The sequence below is a fragment of the Euprymna scolopes genome, chromosome 45 (assembly GCF_053919585.1).
Source record: "Euprymna scolopes isolate OS-2025 chromosome 45, ASM5391958v1, whole genome shotgun sequence".
NCBI lineage: Eukaryota > Metazoa > Mollusca > Cephalopoda > Sepiida > Sepiolidae > Euprymna > Euprymna scolopes.
Genome location: NC_136526.1, coordinates 16,578,238 through 16,604,119, shown reverse-complemented (window position 1 = coordinate 16,604,119; position 25,882 = coordinate 16,578,238). Strand labels below are relative to the sequence as shown.

Below are 25,882 nucleotides of genomic sequence, written 5' to 3'. Positions count from 1 at the left end.
TAAATGTCTGTCCGTTTGTCGTTCTCTCGTCTCCCACCTCAACCTACAGCTTTCTATTATACTTCAAAAGAGGCAGTGTGACATTAAGTCAACTTTGGACACAACAGAAGACAGGGAGATATAATTACATTTTTATGATTTTGAATGTCAAATGTAAGTTTTTTTGAAAACCACATGAATTAAATAAAAATAAAATAAAAAATGCCTTTTTGAATTTCTGAACTCTAAAAATATCAAGATAGGCTTGGTTAGTGATCGCATGGCGACAGAAAGTGTGTGTGTGTGGGGGGGGGGGATAACTCTCAAATAAAATTTGGCATTTAAAAATCATCCAAAGCACATGTATCCTATTTCCCTTTCAGTCGTGATATTTGCATCAGTGTTTATCGATTTCTATTGAATAGTTTTTCATGCATTAATATCTCAGGAGACATAGATAGAGACAAAAAATATGTTACAGATATGTTAATAAACTTTAAAGTTTAAAAAAAAAAAAGCGAAAACGGATTAAATGCATTCTCAGCACCCCAATGTTACTAACAGCTAGAAGAGACGTATATAACACAACACCACACCAGACAGCAAACAAAGACAAAACATGTCGTTTACAACTTTGTTTATTTCACGGTAATATCTATTTCCATTTCTTAATCTAAGACAATTCTAATCTATATATTAATACGATAGCATGTGTGTTATTTTCTGTGTCACGCTTACATCCGGGTCGTTTAATTGTTATGTACTTCCATTTCTTGTCGTAAATAATTTTACCAAGAATTCTTCATAAGTTTTGGTTTCGGTTTCGATTATGTCTAAAGGAACTCAAGTTATATATATATATATATATATATATATATATATATATATATATATATATATATATATATATATATATATATACATATATTTTTTCAGAAGTTTTTATTTCGGTTTCGATTCAAGCTAATACATCCTAGTCATATGGATATATTCTTTTTAGTTTTGAAATCTCAACTTTATAACATATGAAAATCGATAGAACATTAATTCTATAATAATATATATGAAATCTGCAAGAATTAAAATATTATATTTAAGCGTACTTTACGGCCGGGCTTTGCCGGGCGTTTGTGCTAGCTCAGATAAATGCTTCTGCAGTTTTAACAAAATAGCTACAATAATATCAGAGCATCTCCATTTACACTGAACATCTATAGAATGCCAGCATCAATATATTACATATGAATTTCCACAGGTCCTGCTAGTTAGAATTAATTAGAATTCGAGGCATTTTCAACAATAGCCAACAAAATCATAAAATAACAAGCCGCGTGTGCGTGGTTCCCCTCTTGTGTTGCATGTGAGATGACGCCACAAAAAATAGTCAAGAAATGATGAATGTGAGAAGTGTGAAGGGCCAACATTGTCTTCACATTTTCACCAAGTTTCAAAAGATGCTAATAGATGGGGCAAAAATTATGGGGTAAAAAGTGTCATTTGTTTTCAATTTCGGGGCATTTGTGACCCCTTTTGAGCTCCTGTGAACACCGAATCCCTGTGAAAATGGACAAACGAATCAGTTTCACGCCTTAAGACAATTATATTTGAATTCAGCACTATAAAAAACCACTATACAGATATAAATATCAAGTTTTTGAGTCATATGAAAAAAGAGCTACAAGAAGGCATTTTTTAGCCCTAAAAGAATTTTGCCAGGATCACCCATACTGAATTTATATTAAGAACAATGGCCTCCACATTTTGGCCAAGTTTTAGGAAAATCTAATGGATGGATCAAACACTATGGGGCAAAAAGTGTAATTTTTGGTCATTTTGGGGCATTTTTTATCCTCTTTTGAGCCCCTTGGGACGCTGAATCTCAGTGTAAATGGATAACAGTGCAGTTTCAGGTCTTAAGACATGTATATTTGAATTCAGCACCATGAAAAACCACTATATAGACAGACATATCAAGTTTTTGTTGAGAAATATGAAAAAAGAGCCACAAAAGGGGCGTTTTTAACACTAAAAGTCCCCGAGGACGCGAACCAGAATTTTGTCAGCATCACCCATTCTGTATTTATATTAAGAACAATGGACTCCACATTTTGACCAAGTTTCAGAAAAATCTAACGGATGGGTCAAAAGTCATGGGGCAAAACGTGTCATGTTTGGCCATTTGAGGGCATTTTTTTTTACCGCTTTTGAGCCTCTGGAGATGCAACGGGAATTTTTGAAAAAAAAAAAAAAAATTTTGACTGTGCGCATCTACTACATAATCAAGTTACCGGAATTGATTTTTTTTTCAATGAAAGTTTTAAAATAAACAACAAGGGGACGGCTTAACAAGAACTTGTTTATATTAGACTTGAAGGCTATCATATTGTAATCAGCTGGGAAGCAGACAAATGGAACAGTGTCCACGTGTAGACAGTTATAGTAAAGAAGTTTTGTTCATAGAATCCGCGTTTAGATTTAGGCACAGACAGAGAGTGGGGAAAGTTTTTGATAGTGGTTGTAGTTAGTTGAGTGCTTTCTGTGAAAGTCTGGCAAGGGGGACCATAGAGGACGCATTGGCAAGAGCGGGACCATACATTGGAGCCATGAAAATAACAATAGAGCAGAGACAGGCTCATAACGTCTTTTCTGTGGGAAAGAGGTTGCAGGGAAAAGAAAAGAGCATTGCCTACTAAGATTTGAAGCTGATTTAGAACTCTATTGGGACAACATAGAGTACACTGAACAGTTCCTGTCCACAGACGGCAACAGTACTCCATTTTAGAACGCAACGAGATTACTTCCAAGGTGATTCAAAAAGCAAGATAGTGAATAAGAATTTTCATTTAGATGATGAGATGTAGGTCAAGGATGTAGGTAGATGTTGCGTTTGGAATACGGCTACGGTTGTTGTGATAATTTCAAAATTGAGATGAGGATCGAAGACTAAACATTTAATACTGCAACGGGATTAGTGGTTTGAGTTAGAAGAGTCTTTTTTTTTGTTTTGTTTTTTTTGAAAGATTGGCAAGAGGGTACAATAGATTGTTGAAGTAGATGCAGCATGGAAGCTAAATGCCATCTGTATCTAATGACACTGTATCGAGAAAGATGAATGAAGTCTGAAAAAACAAGTTGTGGATGAAGTGAAAAAACAATACAGTTTCATGAATCAACTGATAAATTCCATGAAATTTATTTCCATTTCTATTTACTTATTTTCTCTTGAAACAACACTCTTGGATTTTCTTCTCACTGACACGCTTCTCAATGTTTTGAATGGTACTTGATAATGCACAACGGATATCACTTTCCACTGCAAGACAATTCCTCTGCCTTGATCAATGAAGTTAAGCAACGTTGATCCTGATCAGTACTAAAATGGGTGACCATTTCGGAATTCCAAGTGCTGTATGTGCTCTTCGTTTATCTCGGCATTGTTTCCAGTTTGTTTTGAGCCTCTCCCGTGCCGATTCAGGAGAGGTGTGGTCAGGGATTGCACAACCTTTGCCTCACAATTACATGAGCAGCTACCCTTGCAGGGGTGTCCATTGTCTCTTTCAACTGAACGAAGCCATTGAATTAAATATTTATCTTTTACTTCTTGTCTTAACCTTGAAATTATCCCAACAATCATAGTTGCATTCCAAAAGCGACGTCTACCCACATCCATGAACTACATCTCGTTGCTATCAGAGTTACAACTCTCGTTATCTATCCTATTTTGATCACTTTGGTTTAATCCTGTTGTAATGATAAATGTTTATTCTTCAATCCTCACCTCAATCTTGAAATTATCACAACAATCATAGTCGTATTCCAAACGCAAATGAGAAGATGTAGGTCACGTGTGTCTACCTACACATGTGACCTACATCTTATCATTTAAATGAAAATTCTTATTCACTATCCTGCTTTTTGAATCACCTTGGAAGTAATCTCGTTACATTTGCAAAGAGTCAAATACATCCTAAAATGGAGTACTGTTGCCGTCTGTGGACAGGAACTGTTCATTGTACTCTATGTTGCCGTGATGGAGTTCAAAACTGGCTTCAAATCTTAGTAGGTAATGCCCTTTTCTCTTCCCTGCAACTTCTTTCCCACAGAAAAGACGTTATGAGCCTGTCTCTGCTCTATTGTTATTTTCATGACTCCAATGTATGGTCCCGTTCTGTCCAATGCGTCCTCTATGGTCCCCCTTGCCAGACTTCACAGAAAACACTGAACTAGCTATAACTACTATCAACAACTTTCCCCACTCTCTGTCTGTGCCTAAATCTAAACGCAGATTCTATGAACAAAGCTTCAAGTCCAATGTGAACAAGTTCTTGTTAAGTCGTCCCCTTAAATAAGTTCTACCCAATTTACACCATGAACCATAATTAAACTATCACCTTACATTCATTAACCCTTATCCTCAAGTGGCCTTCGGGCCTTAATAAGTGGTGACTACCTTGTGAAAAAAAAAAAAAAAATCCAAGAAAATTTCTTTCCGATCCCACTTATAGTTATAATTTCAAGTTTGGGAACTTCTCCTATAAAGATGATATTATTGAGATGACCATAAAAAAAAAGTTAAGAAAAATAAAATAAAAAACAGAATCGAGCAAACTTGCTTGATCAGATTTATTCCCCGGTGTTTGGAACTCATCCCAACGCCAATCACTATAAATCAGTTATGATGCCTCCATTGCAAGAATGTTAATTACTTCATTTAAATAAAAACAAGATGGCGAAAAAAGAAAATCAGCAAGGAAATAATCACAGAAAAGTTTTTATTAAAAGTTAAGAAAAAAAATGTCTTTTATTGAATCTGTGCGTTTTGCTGTGAAATTGATATTTCAAACTTAAGTGGGACAGATGAAAGTACTGTTTCCATCAGCGAAGTTATAGACGCTATTTCAAAAATAAGCACAACTGACTAACGAAAATACTATTTCAAACTTAAGCATAACAGGCGAACAAGAAATGTTATTGGAATTATAGCAGACTGGCGAAAATGCTATTTCAAGCTGAAGTGTTTGTTATAAACGTACAAGAAATGCTATTATCAATTTAATCATAACAGACAAGCGAAAATGCTATTTAAAATTTAAATATAACAGACAAGCAAAAATGCTATTTAAAATTTAAATATAACAGACAAGCAAAAATGCTATTTAAAATTTAAATATAACAGACAAGCAAAAATGCTATTTAAAATTTAAATATAACAGACAAGCGAAAATGCTATTTAAAATTTAAATATAACAGACAAGCGAAAATGCTATTTAAAATTTAAATATAACAAATGAAGCATGCAGGGTCCCTCGTGAGTGCACAGTGGACGAGGCATAAAAAATTACTAAGTTCAGCATTTGCCCCCCCCCCCCACCATTTAGCCCCAAAAGCCATTAGGGGAACGTCAAATCCTGGTGAAAATGAACAAACGGTGCAGGTTAGGCCTTAACATTAGTAAATTTGAGTTCTACACTTGGCAAAAAAAAAATGTTTAAGTTCATCATTTGTCCCTTCCCATTTAGCCCCAAAAGTCCCCAAGGCCATAACATATTTAAATTTAAGTTCAGCACCATGCAAAACTGCTAAATAGACATACACAGAAAATTTTGGACAAATATAGTAAAATAGTCCCAAAAATGGAGTGTTTTTATTAGCCCTAAAAGAGCCCTTGGGGCACACCCAAGAGATATCGTGAATTATAGACCAACAAAATTATATAGAAATCAGTTAGTTACAACTTTTTAAAAAGTTTTATAAAAATCCAAGGCATAAATTTTTTTGATAAATACAGCAGTGTCAATTTTAGCCATTTTAACCCGAAAGGTACCCCTAGGAGGGCAACCAGAGTTTTACCAGAAAATCCGTTCTGTTAGTTTTTTAATCATATCATGTTTAATGTTTGTGCAAAATTTCCCAAAATTCCAAGGCGTAGTTATTGAGAAAAGTGTGGACAGACGAACGGATGAATGGATAAGGGTGAATTTATAGCTCCCCCTTCCTTTTGTCCGGGGTCAACAAATGGGCGAAAATATTATATCAAACTTATGCATAAGAGACGAACAAGAAGTGTTAGTTAAATGTAAGCATAACAGATGAGTGAGAAATTTCATTTCGAATGAAAATGCTGTTTCGAGTTGAAGCATAACAAATGGACTAAAATACTATTTAAAATTTAGACATAACAAATGAATGACAATACAATTTCAAACTTATAGCTTCTTTCGCGTATAACAATATAAAAAAGCATGAAATAAAAACTCCATTTAATACAAGACAAACTATGAATATTTAAGGCTTCGAATAACTCATGAATAACAAAAGACTAGATTGAATATGCATGTTCAAAAAGGTTCATTTTTTATGTGTCGTCACCTTTCAAAATAATACAAAGTAATGTGTTGAAATAAACGGAGAAAAAAATAAATGTTCATAAAGAGTACTTATTCTTGTTTCTATTTGTTGGTCGAGCAGCGGTCACAGAGAGGAGTGTTTTCCGGCTTTAACAGTGAAAACGGGGTAACTTCCCACTTGACTGCACTTGTGTCCCGTTTCCTTGGCGTCTTGTTTCTTTCTTTCTCGTTTACAAAAATCCTGGGTTTATATTCCTTCTTGCCGGCTCCAACAGGCACGTTGATTAAGGCTTATTTTTAATACGCCCCTCTCTCATTGGCTAACTAATTTTTATTCTTTTTCTCTTTTTGATCGGATGTGTGCGTCGAGCCTATGTTTAGGGAAGCGTTTACACACTTAGTCTGTGACAACCGACGAGCAAACACCCGGTTGGGAGTTTATTATTTTCTTCGTGAATACCCACAAACTTAAACATAGCAGATGGACGAAAATCCTATTTCAACATTAAGCTTGACAGAGATAGACAGATATGTTGTATAGTATCCTGAGAAACGCCGAAATTATTGCCGGTTGTACACACACGCATATGGAGCTGGGTGCACACATGCTAATATTGTTGACAAGTCTTCAAATCAAGAAATGTCATCAGAACAATTGGGAAGTATGTATAAAAACTTGGAATTCAACATTCTTTAGTTGACCAATTTTCGAAAATGTAAATAATCATTCGGAATGTGGATTTGATTGACAATTGGGAGATGTGTTGGTAAAAAAATGGAATTCGGAAAAAGACAGAGAAAAAGAACGGCGGAAGAAGCCGACATTTTGTCAACAGTCGTCATTAAGCGATTTGCCACTGAACATTCCACTCTCACTCCCTCCCTTCGTCTGTAGCATACGGTGAAAGTATTTTGGAGAGATTGTCACTTTTTTTATATACCCAATGTTTGTTATATACATTCGCCGAGCATTTTGGCATAAGACTGCTGAAGTAAATATACAACACGGTTAAAAACAATAGAACTACAGCATAACGTAACAGACAGACCCACAAGCATAACTTTGTATATAGATACTTTGCGTTATCAAAAAATATAAGATTCGGATGAGAAAAAAAAATGGGTGGATAAATTAAAAAAAAAAAAAAAACTTCCTGACACCTTATTTGATTTTCACCCCTTCCTTCCTTTTTACGGATATGTTATTTTAATTAACACCGAATTTTACAAGGAAATAAATAAGGCCCCAAAATAAAACCAGATTTATTCAATCTGGATCGGGGACATTTTGAAATCTTAAGGAAAGCTCGAAATTGGAAACAATTTACAAAACCAGATTCAATCTAATTAATTTATTTGTTTTCGCTGGAAGGGGACAAGTCGGGGCCCCTCACTGCAGTGTAGTCAATAAACAGGGGTTAAATTGGATTCGGAAATTATTTTCATGCAGATGCTGGATTTTATTTCAATATTTCATTACAATTATACTCTCTGCCCTCCCCCCGCCCAACCGCAACCATAGTTTCTTTCTTCAGATTTTCTTACAATAATGAAATAATGATGCAGCATGTTTACGCAACCATTAATCTATAATAAAAAGGGCAAACATCAGTTTAAATGTATGTATGTATGTATGTATGTATGTATGTATGTCTGCCTAACACATTCGACAGAGGCAACGGATTTTCACGACATTGGTATCATTTTAAAGGTCGCCCCTTCGGACGACAAATAGCGAAAAATTGGCCCCAAATATTAATTCTTTCACCCTCAACTGGGCACTTTTGGGAATTGTGGGATTCCATTCTGGTTGCTTATTTCTTTGTATCCCTCCGCTTACGGCCAAATCACCTCCTGGCCATGCTGGGGGAGTGGGGGGGGAGACAACCACCACAACCAGGGTACTAAGAAATAGTGCCACAACTAGACATCTACTCTCTTTGCAATAAGCATTTTTTATTCTTTTTAACTTCTTACATCAAGTGGCTTCCAACTATGTCTGGAGATACTTCAATGAAAGAATAAAAGGAAAATGTGGAGTTAAATATTTTTCTGTTGAAATATCAGCACTTTGGAAACAGTAAAATTATTCCGTATTCCTTTATGTTTGGTCTTGTTGCAAGAATTCTTGATTTGCAATCACGGTGCTAATCTGCAGCAGACGTTACCTTATAAATTATTAAAGATTTACAAAAGAAGTAGTTGAGTCATGAATCCAAATATAAAATTATTCCCCATCATTCCTCCTCACCTCGCTATCATGTAACCGATAAGTTTGTTTGAAAATAGACGCAAAGTATGCATATATATATATATATATATATATATATATATATATATATATATATATATATCCAACAGAATAATTAGGAAAAAAATACTTTTTAGGAAACGAAAAAAAAAAAGTTTTATCCTTGCTAATAATTGATGTATTCTCTAAATTCCAAGTGCATTTCTCAGATGATATTTTGATGAATAGAGCTGACTTTAAGAAGCTGCTTACCACTTACTATAGGCGAGATTGAACCCGGAACCTTCTAGCTTCACATTGTTCTTCAGCCCGGTCGTAAAGTAGGTTTAAATACGTTATTTTAATTCTTGCAGAGTTCGAATATATTATTAAAGAGTTAATGTTCTATCGATGTTTATATATTATAAAGTTGCGATTTCAAAAATATATATTACTTGGGGGCATCAGCTTGAATCTAAATCAAAATCAAAACTTATGAAAAAAAAATAAAATAAATATATATACTAGCAGTTTAGTCCGGTTTTTTCCCGGGCCCTATGTACTCTTCATAACTTGCCCTACATGTGAATACACTTTATGTAAGATTTCAAATGTTTAGACTAAAATTTGTCTGTGTAATTTCGTAGAGATCGCAGAGGTCAATTTTTCTTTAATTTGACACCAATTTTGACCTTTAACATTTATTATTTTGGTCTCAAATCAAAATACAAAGTTTTACTCATGTCCAAGTTACCTACATCTAAAATTTCATTTCTGTAGACCCAAATTTGGCAGAGGAATTTGGTAGAATCTGCAAAGGTCCACACTTTTACTTTTGACCTTTTGGCAGCCAAATTTTCGCCCCACAACTAATTAAAATGCTTGCCGCACGTCTGAATACCTGTTATGTATAAATTTAAAATGTTTAGACCTAAAATTGGCTGAGTAGTTTGCTAGACACCGCAAAGGTCAAGATCTTTTTAACTTTGACCTATTGACACCTCAAATTTTCGACCCAAACTAATTTAAAAGCTTGCTCTATCTCTGAATACCCTTTATGTAAACTTTCAAATGTTTAGAAATTGGCTGAGTAAGTTGGTAGAGACCGCAGGGGGTCAATTTTATTTTTTACTTTGTCTCCAATTTTGACCTCTAAAAATTTAGTTTTTGGGCTCAAATCAAATTAAAATGTTTGATCCATGTCCAAGTAACCTACATTAAAAATTTCAAGTGTTTAGACCCAGTTTGGTAGAGTTTTCAAAGGTCAAATCGTTGAAATTTGACCCCTTGAAAGCCAAATTTCTGGCCGAAAACCGATTAAAAAGATTTTCCCAAATCTCAATACCCCTTATGTCTAATCTAAAGTCTCTAGACCGAAAATTCACAGAGCTATTTGGTATGGAAATGTACACAGACATACACACAGACAGACATTTTCACTTTTATATATAGATAGATATAACTTGAGTTCCTTCAGGTATAATTGAAACCGAAACCAAAAGTTATGAAGAGTTTTTGGTAAAATTATTTATAAAAAATAAATGACTTGAGTGTCATCAGCTATAATCGAAACCAAAACTTACGAAGAATTATTACAAGAAATGGAAGTTCAAAATAATTAAACGACAGTCACTCGGATGTAAGCGTGACACAAAAAAGAAAGAACATACACGTTATCCTATTAATATATAGATAACCGATCCTCATCTAAAAAATTCAGAAACTTATTACTCCATCTACTTCTAACTATTGCATTCGCACTAGCACCTGCTCCACCATGAACACACTCAATGGCTTGACAATTTATGTTTGAATAAACTGTTAACGGAGACATGTATGAATAGTTACCAAAATTTCAGTTTACTAAATTCACAAGAGAAAAGACGCTAAATGGATAGATGGATCGCTACAGCTGGAGGCTGCAAAGAGAATATTTAAGACTGACTAATGTGCGCGTTAAACTCTCGTATCTCATACATTCTGGCTATGGCCGCTTTAGGAGTAGGTAAGTTGAAGTTTATGACTCGTTAGTTCTACTGCAGATCTGCAGAAGGATATGTCAGGGACCAAATATTATGGGAGCGTTCTCAGAAATAAACATGCATACACGACTATTATGTAAAGGAGAGTGGTGTGTGTGTGTGTGTGTGTGTGTGTGTGTGTGTGTGTGTGTGTGTGTGTGCGGTTTGTGTGCGGTCTAAAAGTCAGAAACTACACAATGATTACCCACAAAGCTGATACATTCTTTTTCTGCATTAAAATTAGATGAGAAACAAAGCAAAATAAAACTAATAATAATGTGTAAGTCATGTCTCGGTGAGAAACACACATACACAGGAACGTGTGATCGGGAAAAGCAGTAGAGATGGAAAAATGTTCAATAATGAATAAAATATTGTGAGGAAGATAAGTCATCGTTTAAGATGCAAAGATTTATCCCAACTCTCAATATCTGAGTCATCATTTTAAATTGTCACCATTTTAACAATCTTCCTAACTGGAATAATGAATTTTTGAAAATTAATTATGTTAATCATTTTAAAATAGTATTACTGGTTTCATTAGCAATATCATTAATTGTAGGTTGTTGAGTGTTGATGTAGATAGCTTGAAGCGTATATTATATATATATATATATATATATATATATATATATATATATATATATATACACACTAGTAGGGAGACCCGATGTTACCCGGGATTGAATGATGATCAACGAATATTTCTCACTCCTATATTTTTATTGTCATCAAAATCCGTGAAATCGCCCAGGAGGAAGCTTCGCATGCCTCCATGCAGTAACTTAGTCCAAAATATATTTTATTCTACATTGCACTCTAGAGAACCTACTGTTTCTTTTATGAAATTATTTTATATAAACTTATTTCCAGTTAACAAAAAACAAACATTAAGAAATTTACATGTGGGCTTTGAACCATGTCATGCAAAACAAAAACAAAAAACATGCTATCAACTTGCTTACAGTAGAATTTTCATGGCCTTTTGTTCTATCATTGTTGCTAAGCGACGAAATGGAAAAATGTCTTTACTGAGGATAGATAAATTAAAATAACAGTTTCGATTATCGATTATTGCTAATTATCGGGGGTATTCTGAGACAAAACTTAACTAAGATTACTCCCAGACTTATACACTCAAATTCTGTAAATTTGAAAGAAAATCTGTTCAGCCGTTTCGGAGCCTATAAGGAACGAACTCACGTACGCACACAAAGTTGCATTTATATAATTGTATATATATATATATAATATATCATGGCTATATAGTTTTAGTTTCTCGATCCATTACAACCCTAGTGTTTATTAAAGAGTGCTCAATGTGTCGCACACTGCATTGTGCAGAAGTCTGAGGTGTTGAACTGTCAACGGCAACAGAGGCCGGATGTACTCGCTGATTGAGTCACAGGTTCAAATCGTTGACACGCAGGTGCATCGGAAGCCGGAACGGATTTATATAAACAAGACAGTTAGCTTGTCGGCAGTCAGCAGAAGAGCAGAGACGGGAAGATACACGCACCTGACTTGTGTAGGGAGCCGCTCGCTGTCCACCGACATCGTCACCTACCACCCCCCTCTGTCCTACATCGCACCAAGCTCTCACTGTTACACGCAACCATTGAATTTAACATTGTAAAGAAGAAATAAAGGCATTTATTTCTTCTAAAAGTTGTTAGCGTATGTTTTAACTGGAGAGAGCAAGTATATAGCATGTTGATTATACAAACATTATTGGTTACATATGTGCATACATGTGTCTGTGGAACCTGAAGTCAGAGAGACCACCTCATTAGATAAAAAAGACGCAATTATTGCTCCTTTTTTGGTCCGATGAGGTAGTCTTTCTGAATTAAAGTTCAAATGAAACATGTATGCACATATGTAACCAATAATGTTTGTATAATCAACATGCTATATATATGTGTGCGTGTGTGCGTTGCATGTTTATTGTACATAAGCCTGACACATTCTCACAAGAATGAAATGCGAAATGTTCTGTGTAGCTTAATTGCCATATATATTTTTAGAAATTACTATATATATATATATTTATATATATATATATTTATATATATATATACTGTGTGTGCAAAATCAAGACTTCAAGACAAGGTGTTGATGGCAACAAAAAGTGTATTTCATTTTATGTTACAATTGTTTCAATGTCCAGTTCGACAATTTCAAGCATTATATCGTTTGAAAATTTTCAAAAACCAGCATTTCTTCAGACTTTACCAATAAACACACTTTTGGCAATGTAGCACTTTTTTAATAGAAAGAAAAAACATGCGAGAAACATTTACCTTGGTTGACAACCAAGGTAAATGTTTCTCGCATGTTTTTCCCGTTAGGGATCCTCCCCTTCTTTTTTCTTTCTCTTCAAAAAATGCTACATTGCCAAAAGTGTGTTTATTCATAAAGTGTGAAGAAATGCTGATTTTTGAAAATTTTCAAACGATATAATGCTTGAAATTGTCGAACTGGACATTGAAACAATTGTAACATAAAATGAAATGCAATTTTCGCTGACATTAATACCTTGTCTTGAAGTCTTGATTTTGTACACACAGTATATTAATGCTCAATTATGAAATGTGATAATTTTGTAGCTTAATCTTTAAGTCAACCATTTTTGGCTTAAAACCTATTGGTATATGAAAATTTACTGAATTACACGAACTCAGTATATTACATATAAGTGTATATATATATATATATATATATATATATATATATATATATATATATATATATATATATATATATATCATGTCTTAGGCAGACTATGGAAACTCATAGGTGCCTGCTCTTGAAATTATTTTGGCAGGAGGTGCGCAATCTCCAACCATACCTCTCCTGAGTTGACATTGTTAAATACCAGTGGAAAATGAACAGGACGACTTGAAACAAATTACAAGATAGGCAAAGAGCACATACAGCACCTAGAATTCCCAAATGGTCACCCATCTGGTACTAACCAGGCTCAACATTGCTTAATTTCAGCGATCCGATGATAACTGGGGTTTCAATGCGGTATATGTATATATAAAATGATGTGGTGTAATCATGTTAACACACTGGTTCCCGCTAGATCACCGAAGTTAAGTAATATTGAACCTGGTTAGTACTAAAATAGATGATCATTTAAGAATTTCAGGTACTGCATGTGCCCTCTGCTTATTTCGGCATTGTTTTCAGTTGTCCACGACTTCTCCTTGCCACTGGACCCAAGCAGTGCCGAGTAGGAGAGGTGTCGTTAGAGATTGCGCAACTCTTGCTCCACAATTTCACATGCAGCTACCCTTACAGGGGGTATCCATTGTATTTTCAGACTGAACGCAGACTTCCATAAAATTAACTCGTCATAATCTTGAAGTTAGAACCACATAGAAATATATCTGACAAGTTATTATTGCATTGAAATCATTCAAATAATAATAAAACCACAACAAAATTGACATTTAATAATTGTCTTTAGAGAGCTTGAAACCCCGTGTAATGTTTATATTAGTCAGTGGAGTTGTATCTTTTTTGTTGTTTTATTTGGGGGTTTTATTTTGTTTTATTTTATTTCAGTCGAAGTTCTCAGAAATGAAGTGGTTCACTACCTGGGGCTAACACTTAAACTCCATATGATACATAGATATTCGAATGTTCCATTAAAGTTCTTTATCTCTCAAATACTGAGTTTTGTAAAGAAATTGCGAACATAATTTTCCTCTCCAAAATGAAACCATTTTGCTATGTTATTATATATCTTTCTTATGGTTTATTGCTTTTATTGGATTAAGGAACAAGAATTAATCTAGTCTGGTTGAGTATCCAGCTTTGTGCTGTTACTTGAGGTAACATGACTTGGAGAATGTGCAACACTCCTCGTAAATGCCAGTGTTGGCTAGCCATACTGAGGAGATCTTATTTGGGCTGCGAATATTATGTGATTTTGAATATTTGCTTAGGGTTTACTTGTAGGGAAAAGTATTCTCATGCCAGGTTCTCCTGACAAACCCCTATACAGAGAGACCTTAGGCACACGAGGATAGTGTCTAGTAGGCATTCAAGTTCTCTCCCATTCTGTTCTAGAATACCTTATTTGATCACTAGGAACAACAGAATATTATTATCATTGTTTTGACTCTCGAGTATATATCCAATACAGTTAGACACAGTTAATCAACCGAGAACCACATCACTCTACATAAAAGCATATAAGATATCAACGGATACACACTTGAGAGTCAAAACAAAGAAAAGAATATGCTGTTGTCCTAGACCTAATAATCACTAACAGGATACAAAGATAAAAAACTAGGGTTGACATGCCAGCTTAAATGTTATTGGAGATCATTCCTCATAAAAGCTAATGTGGGTTAGCCATAGAAAGATGGTCTTATTTGGACTGCGAATACTGTGTGATTTTGAATATTTGGTCATGGTTTACTTCAAGGGAAAAATATCCTCATGCCAGGTTGTCCTGACAAACCCCTGTACAGAGAGACCTTAGACACTCGATGATAGTGTCTAGTAGGCATTTAAGTGTTAAAATTATTGCGTGCATTCAAACTATTTAAATGTTACGGAAAAAAACCCACAAGAATCGAATAATGTCTTTGAACAAAATCATTTTATTCTAACTTCTGGAATGTTTTATTTCTTTGCAACAAACGGAAAGACGTTTGTAAATCGTAAGAAAAACAAATCAGATAGTTTTTAAATTTTATATCTACAGCAGGAATGTATCATCAAACTGCGCCTCGACGTTAACATTTTACAAAAGATGCAAAAACCAAAAGATTACAGATTTTAAATAAATAAAATTGAAATGAAAGACTTTATGAAATTTATGAGTTTTACCAAAAAATAAATAAACGAATAATAGATAAATAAATAAAAATGTTTATCCTAAGAAATAAAATTGCTGATTTGATACAAATAAAATTTTATTCCATTACATATATGTGTGTGTGTGTGTTTTTTTTTTGTCAAACTGTTTCATCAAAACGGGCCTGACTTGATGGCTTGTTATTTTAGAAGTTTATAATGTAGGTTGAAAAAAAAAATGTATAAACGATATGAGGAATGAGGAAACAAATGTTTTCTGGTGCAGGTGAAGCAAGAAATGAAAAAAAAAAAGCAATAAAATATTAAATTAATCGAAATTATGTACGAGTTATCTTTCCTTGCTTTTGAGCTCTCGTTTAATATATACGAATTTTTAAAAAAAACTTTTATCCATTTGAACATTTTTTAAACTAATTTAAGTATTTCCTTTTCTTTTTTTTTTTTTTTGATTTATGTGTTTCTTTGTATGAACCATTATAGATAGTAAATAGAAGGTGACTATGACAAAGTGTATAATGACGAATCCAGTTGCTTCTATAGCGTCACTTTCACTCATAGCTGTTGGCAACTCTCACATAGCAACTTCTAGAAGTGACTGGTTCGAGAAAGGCATTGCTGTGGGAGGAAATGGGGTTAGATATAAAGCAGAAGGACATGCAAAAATAAAAAACAAAATAGTCTCCCACATCTGTTTTGCAGGGTTTCTATTTCGAGGGTAGAGTCAGACACAAGTGTGGGAAGAAATCCAGCCCCCCCCCCAAAAAAAAGAGGCACTCTGGATAGGAACAAAGATAAAAATTGTCTCAGTCTAGAAGGATTTCTCCTCCACTGATCGATGTCAGCATAGGTGAATTGTAGTATCAGAACAGATACTAAACTGTGGCTAAAAGGCCAAGATTTTGCCGGATTTCATACTCTTTCTCCCCCATTTCATAATTTGTCATCCCCCCCCCCCCAAGACGTTTCTGCCTATCTTAACAATCTTTACATCATGGGTTTCTTTCACAAGAAAAGGTAAATTAGGATCCATGATCCCAGATTTTTTTCCCTGGGCACCGAAATAAAAAAAAGTCTAGGCCTTTCTTCTGTTAGTTTTAGGAGGTCAACCCTCTCAGTCTTTATTCTTTTTGAGGAGGGGTTTAGTTTATTGTTAATTGTTTGAGGCGCTCCTACCGAAAAATACTGATGAGGCTGCCCAGGCATTTTTTGCAGGTCAGAGTGTTCATCATTAAGGGTACTCACTTCAATACAACTTCCTGACCCTTGTGTCATATTTCTCACCATAGGATATATATATAAATATATGTGTGTGTGTGTGTGTGTGTGTGTGTGTGTGTGTGTGTGTGTGTGTGTGGATGACTATAATGCTCCCTATCCTAGGGTGAGCATCATGGGAAGTGATATACTAATTACCATTAGCGTATGAAGCGATGTTCTTTGTGTAAACAAATTGAGCTTAGGTATTTGGACAATAACAGAATATTGTTAATTCACTGCCCGCATAGCAGCAGCCATATAGCATAATGGTTAGAAGCTCCGACTGTCATATGGACGGTCGGGTTTCGATCCTTGCTTGAGGTAGCTGCTTGTCTAGCTGCACTGATGAGTTGTGAAACAGCGAAACAGTACTGTATGTGGATGACATCATATATATATATATATATATATATATATATATATATATATATATATATATATATATATATGTATAATAAGTCATTGATTAGAAATCAAGTAAATTATCCTGTCTAATATTACACTGAGGTAATACTTTCAGGATGACCTTAGCCCAAAAGGTAAAGCTCAATATTTAAAAAAATAGAGCAATATAATGATTTAATGATTAAAGTTAAATTCTGTAAATCAAAATATATACACGTGTAATGATAATGGACTTCCCAGGTTGTATGAAATCCTTTTGTCTCTTACTCTTAAAATATCATTTTTCTATGAATTTTAAGCACCATTTAAATAACTTATAAATAACATTTTCAATATATGTGCTGAAAAGCAAAATATATGTTTATTCATAGCTGAACATTTTGCTAATTAATTTCATTTCCTCTGATGATATGAGCCAGTATTGAAAATCCATGGATTAAGGAAATAAATACAATTTTTCTCCATATATTCCTCGTTTCAAACATTAAATTCTTAACTTGAATATATTTTTATATATATTTTGATCAACAGAATTTAACTTTAATCATTAAACTATATATATAGTATTTCTTCAAAACTCTGCTGATTAAGGACTATCCACTTATTTTGTGCTTCCTTTTTAAAATTAAATGTTTTTAACTCTTTTTCAAAGTGTTTTTTAACATGATTTATTTACTACTTGTTCTTATATATATATATATATATATATATATATATATATATATATATATACTAGCAAAAGTACTCGTCGTTGACTGGGTTCAAAAACAGCCTACAGAAAATGGACTCTGATTTATGAAAAGGAAGGGTTGTAAATTTGGGTTGAATTTGGGGGTATCAAAACCAAAGCAAAATATGATGAAAGTAAAAATAAAATAGATAAACCCCATAATTTATTATATCATACCTGTTCACACTGAAACATTTATCACAATATTCTGTGGATCTATATTAAAAAACCTTGTTAAACTTTGTGACATATTTCCATTCTATGGAGGTCAGGTGCAAACGAACACCCCATAATTTTTTATACCCTATTTCTTCAAACTGAAACATAATTATCAAAGTATACTTACGCAGATAGATATTAAAAGTTTTTATAGAAGTTTGTGCCTATTTCCATTCTATGGAGGCCAGGCACGAACGCAGACCACACAATTTTATTATACCATCCCTATTTAAGTTAAAATATGCTTATCAAAGTATTATTATGTACATCTATATCAAAAAACACTTGTAAACGTTTTTTTTTTTAATTTTTAAATTTTTTATTTCCATACTTTGTGGATCAGGCATGAACGCAGACCCCACAATTTTAATGAACCACCGTTCTGCCAGATCAAACATACCCATTCCCGTGTCTCGATAATCTTCTATCATTATATGTAATCAGTTTTTTAAAATAATCAACCATATAGGAGCCTATTCGTGACCACACATACACACACACACACACAAACATTCAGCTTTATATATATATATATATATATATATATATATATATATATATATATATATATGCCATAGTTTTCTTGATCTATGTTAGTTAATAGGCTTTCTTATGCAAAAGATTTGAGTTTTTGAATCCCAAGTTTGGATATGTTCAATTGACGAGGCAAATTTAGGGCGAAACTCGAGTCTTGAACTTCTGGTTTGTTGGCTGTCATGGCTTATGTGAGCTGCGACGTTGACTGTGAAAATGATTATATCGTCTCACATTCTGAAAATTCCAATATTAATTTGCTCACTAGGTTAACTTGTTGGATGACGTCATCGTAGTAAATGTAAAAAATCCTACTTGTAAGACCTCAGTTTCGGTTCTCAGTGGCTGGATGACCACACCTGGTTTGAAACGAAGCAGGTACATTCCATAGCCGGATTTCGCCACGGTTTACTTGATCTGTACTTTTTTTGTTTGTTTTTATTTTGTTTTTATTTTTCTTCCTTTGAAGATTGTAACGCTGGGTATGGGGCAGCCAAACCAGCTGCCAACATTGCCCTGCTTTTTATTGAAACCAACCGAGAGCTCTTTTTAGTACCCTCGTTGTTCCCTTAAGTACAATTGTCTGGATCTCTTTTGCACTTGGTTCACCAGGAATATTAGTTAGGTAAGACTTCAGGTTCTTCTTCATAAGTCCTGTGGCACCTATAATAACTGGTATGATTGATATCTCCCTAAGATTCCAGTTTCTTTTCATATCATACATGAGACCTTGATATTTGGTCTGTTTCTCCCTTTCAGCTCTATTCAGACCACCATCATTAGGGACAATCACTTCAACCAAGGTTGCCACTCTTTCTGACTTGTGTGTGTACGTGTCTTGCTTAGAAGGAATAAATAAAATACTTGATGTATGTTGCTAGAAGGCTCATTCAATATTTATTTTATACTAAGTGTGTGTGTGTGTATGAATTAAATAAAGAATATTTTCAAATATATAACACTTTTAACTTTTTCATTTTAAATTTGTTGTGTATATTAACGCAGCTGTGTGTATACATACGTGTGTGCGTTTGTTGATAAGAGGGAAATAATAAAATATCACATCTTGAACTTTAAAGGTGAATCTTTGCGCAGTCTGGCTTAATCTAACTTTACTTAAGAAATAAAGTTTTCGTTTTTTTTTTGTTTTGTTTTTTGTTCTTTAATCTTTAAACTGCAGACAGCATTTGTCTCGCTTGCAAATGCAAAATTCAATTTCATTATTTCTCTCTTGTTTACAGTCGAAAGAGTGACAAAATTCGCGGGAAAAAAAGCTTTTGTCAAATAATGAAAAGTCGTTTGCCAGACTACATTCGTGCGTCGGATGCGTTAGAGTAAGCGAAAAGGCGGATCGCAGTTACTTCAGGAACAAACAGCTTATTTGTGCTTTATTCCTGTCTTCTCCTGTAATATAATAACATAATAGAAAACAACAAAGTGCGCGCTCCAGAAGTGGGGGAGAATAGATAGAAATACCTCAAAAGAATCAAATCCTCTCTCCCTCTCCCTCTGATTTTGACTATTAGCAAAAACAAATGTATTATCGGAGGACATATTTCTCCATACAGAGTGCGTGTTAGAAGTAGACTCAAAATATAATAATCACATACAATTTCCTACAGAGGAATGCAAGGCAAACAAGGAATAATCGAAATAAATCGTAAAAGAAAAAACGTTTTTATTATACACTCGTTATCAACACGTTTTATGTACTTTACTACTTTGCTACCAACATAGATGCTCTACTAGGAAGAGACACAGACAGCCTATATTCGCTCCTACTACAATTAAAATAAATTAATTATTTATCGGCATATCTACCATGTCAGGCACTTATAACACGTTTATGAAAGACGTCCATGTATATATTAAAGATAGTCGCCTACTACTTTTCTTCATTTGATCGTGTATATATATATATATATTTTTTTTTTTTTTTTACGGGAAGGAGGTCTTTTCTGTGAATATCACTTTTTATTATTTTTTTCAAATTTTCTGGATTTCCATCTTTATTTTGTACTAGCAGGGGTACCCGGCGTTGCCCGAGTGTTTGTTTCCAGGACGGGGGGGGGAGTTTTAAAAAATGTTATGGTAGGTAAGTAGGAAGGATCAAACCCGGAGTCATGAGTAAAAGTAGGAAAATAAAGTGTGAAAAAAAACAAAAAAAACAAACATCTGCAACGTTAACAGTTCGGCCACCAAGAAAAGTCCATTCCAGTTGTTTAGGAAAAAAAAAAAAAAAAACGACTACGATAGGTCGGCGCGAACGTGAAAATATAATGTGAATTGTCCAGCACGCTAACCACTACGCCACAGAGCACTGCAGCTTAGTTTAGTGATTTTAAATAACTTCACATGAAAGAACTACGAAGCCAAACCGGTGTTCTCTTCTCAACTGTTCCTTGTGAACGATCCCCAAACGGTGTTAAGTGGTGGCAGGGGAAGGAGGAATTTATTAGAGAGAAAATATTTTACCACTTCCATTGATCTTAACCGATTTTGGCCGTGACTTCTCAGCAGAAAAAGTATAGAAATCTAAGATTATTGAGGAATTTGAGAAATAATAAGCCTATAACACACCTCAGATATTGTTCTGCCGTTTGTGCATATTATATTTGCATGAAATATCTTGATTTTTAATCCTATTAATATCAAAATCAGACGAGAAAAATGAGTTCATTTTATTTATATAGAGATTTTCTTCATTATGTTTAATCTTTTTGGTGCATTTTGTAATAATATCTATTTGCTTCTGATGAGTTGCTTGGTGAAACAATAAACCATACATCCCGACACTACAATGAAACATGTCAGACATATTGAAAGTCATCTATAGGTAAAATAATTTGGAAAATAAACAAAAATCATGACTGTGCCCTGATTCTCGTTATCGGTCATTGGGATCTTACTCACCACAAACGTATATTATATAAACTGCGTCAATCGCTTTATTGCAGGTTTGTAAAATATCAATATTTCACTAAATATACGTAAAAAAAAATGTTATTCAAATTCATGCGATATTCACGAAGTTGTTGCATTTTATTTATTATTAAAGAATTTATACTGTCCATCGCTTTATGGACAATAGAAATACTTTGATAAAGATGAAAATGTCACAACTTCGTGAATATTGCATGAATTTGAATAAAATTTTGGGAAATAACTAACCTTAAAGCAGCCCTTTGATGATGGAATTTTAATGTTTTTGTGACGTATATTTAGTAAGATATTGATATTTTACTAATCTGCAATAAAGCTTGTGACGCTGTTTATATGTCACAATAATACATGTCGCTATCAGAAATCTAGAAATATGTATTAGTAATAAAATAATACGGGCCCAACACTAATTAGGCCCAGTTTCTTAGTGTTTTGTCCGAAGGATATGAAACTTTGGTCATAACTAGTTTATGATATTCAAAACATCACATTAAAACACAAGGGTCTCTGGCTTTTTTTTTTTTTTCGTTCTACAGCATATGTGTTAACGAGCATCTCCCCCCCCCTCTCTGGCTTTCTTACTCTTTTTATTTTCTCTCTCTGTGTCTCTATAAGAGAATAGAGAGGGAGAGAGAGAGAGAGAGAGAGAGAGAGAGAGAGAGAGAGAGAGAGGTGAGTAAACGTGGAGGTAGACACGTTTACCAGAACCAAAGGTCAGCTGACCAAATTACGTATGTGTGACGTGGTTGGCTAGATCTGTGAGATTTGATTTGAGCTTTGAAGAAGACGGACGTTTTTCCGTGGTCTCCTCCTCTTAACTGGGGAGGGGGGAGACGAACGCTGACGTGTGTGAAGAAGAGCCCACACAAGCGATTTCACTTCCACTTCTGCAGAACCTCCGGGGAAAGTGAAATAAAAAACTATAAAACCATTTCATCGTCTTGGAGTGATAAATCTTCGTCAAACAGGTATCAAGTCTCCCTCCAGGATGAGAAATTGCCAGATTGTTCGTTTTGAAGAAGCAGAGGTAGGTTCAGAAATTACATGTCACACACACGATTCCCTCAATGATAACCCTAGTGATAAATTCGATGATACCGATATGTAACATATGTTCTAGATGGCCTCCATTTAGCTTTTGTTTATTTGGGGTCACCCTGTATTTCTTTGTGCGGTATTTCTAAGGGGGGGGCTGTGCAGCTGCTATAACCTAGAGACAAAACCCGATAGTATTTAGGAAGGCATTCTCATAAAATTAGATGGATGACACATATGTGCTTCCAACGACTTGCCTGAAATAAACTAAAATCTTGTCCTAAATGAGAGGAACGAGTTTTATTAACTTCTCGGACACCTTAATACATCCAAGGGAAATTACTCGGATATAAATAAAGCAGAGAGAAATAAGAGAATTCTCCTAATCCTTGACCCATCCATAATTATAAAAGTTTGATTTTTGTAAATATGTAAGTGCTTGAAGGGTTGATATTACTGCACCGGCTTTTGTCAATAAAAAATAAAAGCTTTCTTTCTTTTTTTTTAAATGTGGACAACAGGTAAAATCTTTGAGTATCCATGCAGTTTAACTTTTACCTTCTAGAAAGATTGGTTCATTCCTTTCAGATTATCATTGCTGCCAGACATATTTCAAGATTTTTGCTGAAGATTTTTTTTTACAGACAAACGTGATTTCTAAAATAAACGAAGAAATACTTTTTGCTTACCTCAAAACGGGAAAGATTTCAAATTCAAATCAGTACTTACCTGAAAAAGAAAGAAACATAAGAAATAAATTCAATATAACATGTCTGAAACAAAAACATTAATAATACATTTCTGGAAAAAAAATATACATTATCAACTATTATACTAAAGTTGTCTTAATGAATTTAACTTTTTCTAAGTTTTTTTTTTTATAGTATATACTAGCATGGGTACCCGGCGTTGCCCGGCTATAATATAGTGAGGCTATTGAGCAAGCAACCCCCTAAAAGAAAAAAAAATACTCATGAATACCTGTGCAAATGCAAAAAAAAAAAAAAAAAAATTAGCCGCAGTAACCAGGCTCGAACCTGTAACATGAATAAGAGAAAGAAGGTGAAAAAAAGCAAGCGCATTAGCTGTCTCAGCCACGGCACACTTGTGACATCACAGGCCTTCAAAATAGCGTCTTTTAAACGTACATTGAGATCGCTAGGCATGAATGATTTGAGAAATTAGCGATGCAAAAACTGACTCCTCCTTGCAAAAAACGGCCCAGTTGACGGCCAAAGAATCAATGTTTTTGGCCAATTTTTGAATATTTGTCGTCCGAGAGATTGATCTTTCTAACGATACCAATTTTGTCAGTGTTCGCTGCAGCTGTCGAAAGTGTTTGGCAGAAATTTTTATTTTTTTGGAATCCTTTGAGATTAGGCTTCATAATTTGTGTATTCATTTTTTTGTTATCCTCGTCTTCATAGTTGTTGTTGTTTCAAGATGGGGCCCATGATGCAGTGGATAGAGGCATTGAGTCTTTAAAGTTACAGGTGAACATTGTCTGAAGATAGCGGTTTCAATCCTACCCAAAACTGTCCAGAGGATTAGTTGGCCAAAACGTGGTAAGGCAACAACAACTATGGAAGGCAGTAGTTACTGAAGGTACAGTCACAAGATTCAGCATTTCTATCCCATTGTGGTTAACTTGCGCATGTCAGTACAGTTGGGAAAACAGGAATTCGGAAGGGAGTTCCAGAGTGTAGGAGTTCCGGGGAAGAAACTATTAGAATAGAAGGCCTTCTTCTAGGGATCTCTGCTATGTAAGGGTGAGATTTTGCTGATTGTTGGGTTTGTCGGCGGTATTTATGTCGAGGGGGTACAAGGGCTTGTAGTTCGTCAGAGCATCCACCATTAAAATACTTGTGAAACAGGCAAAGGAATGCAACACTTCATCGATAGGAACGTGGTTTAAGTTTGGATGATAGTTCAGGACCCAAAGTGATAGCTTTGTGTATGTGTGTTAAGGTTTGGTTTGACTTGTGGTGTCGTATTTCTAATATTTTTATTAAATATAAACTAAAAATGAAAATGTATCTATATATAAATGATAATAAACTTTCAAGAATAAAAAAACTTGATTGGTCTAAAACTTTTGGTTATTTGAAGCCGCCATAAAAAAAAGAAATAAAAGAACTGCCATCTATTAGCATAGCTAGAAAGCAATCGTCCATTTTGGAAATTAGAAGAGCATCATCACCAATCTTAGTTATTTTGGTAATAACATTCATGTTGCATCCAATTACTTTGTAGAAGGTTTTTATTCTTCAAGCTCTTTGTATCTTCAATCGCTAGTTTGTAGTGTTTGGTTTGGTTGTTTTATAGTGGATTTTATCGTTTTTGTTCCCTGCCCTTCCTTGCAGAACATGAATGAGTTTTGCAATGGGAGAGGGAAAGGGATTATAGTATTAATGTTTGGTACATTTTAAGTTAGGAAACCAGTCAGGAAGTGGGGGAAATAAAAAGGAGAAAAGGGAAATGGGAAGGGGGGAAGGGGGTTGTTGTTTTTGGTTTTGGTTTTGCAGTACATAAGTTTTACAAAAGGAAGTAGAAAAACAAAAAGCATCAATGTTAGGTGCGTTTCGTTTCAGGAAGCCAATATCTTCAGACAGCCTGATCTGGTAGCAGGTGTGTTAAGAAAAAAACATGTCCCTTTTTGGTTTTATTAAATTTGTCTTCCAGTCTAGAAGAACAAGTCTACTTAAAACAAGGTATGGTTTGATATGATTGATTCTTGATTTAATAACAGACTATTAGAGCTGACCAGTAATTACCAACACCAATCAGAAAGAAATTAATGAACACAGCTAGCTGAGTCTGCAGAAAAATGAAATGACAACTTATTAAAAGTTATGATAATCGTATGGGTCTTAGTAAACATACTTTTTAGTAAAGACCTATGTTATATTTTAATTCTCTATTTAATGATCTACTAGCCTGGGTGCCCGGTGTTGCCCGGGTGTTTAGAGGTGTGTGTTGAGTGAAAGAAAAAAGTGGTAGTAGGCTCGAACCCATACCGTGAAGGAGGAAAAGAACGTGGAAAAAAATATTTGACATCTTTGCAGTTGCGTCCATCACCAAAGCCGAAGTGGTGAAAGTTTAAATTAAGGCTAGTCAATCGCAAAGCTACCTCTCCTTGTAGAAAAGTGCCCAGTTGAGGGTGAAGGAATTAATGTTTTTAACCAATGTTTCGATATTTGTCGTCCGAAGGGTCGAGCTTCAAAACAATACCGATCTTGTGAAAATCCGTCGCCTCTGTCGAAATTTTTAGGCAGACAGACAAACATACATACATACATACATTTAAACAGACTGGTGAGATTTACATTATAGATGACTA

At 34.4% G+C, this 25,882-nt stretch overlaps 1 protein-coding gene across 1 annotated transcript in view; it reads right to left on the bottom strand.

Annotated features, from left to right (window-relative positions):
* Positions 1–18,617: 18,617 nt before the first annotated feature.
* LOC145269272 (serine/arginine repetitive matrix protein 2-like) overlaps positions 18,618–25,882 on the bottom strand; it is a 259,555-nt gene continuing 252,290 nt past the window's right edge. The window contains exon 2 of the mRNA XM_080124950.1: positions 18,618–23,271. Coding sequence (XP_079981076.1) covers positions 23,268–23,271 — 4 coding nt within the window. The 3' untranslated portion in view covers positions 18,618–23,267. The remainder of the gene's footprint in view (positions 23,272–25,882) is intronic.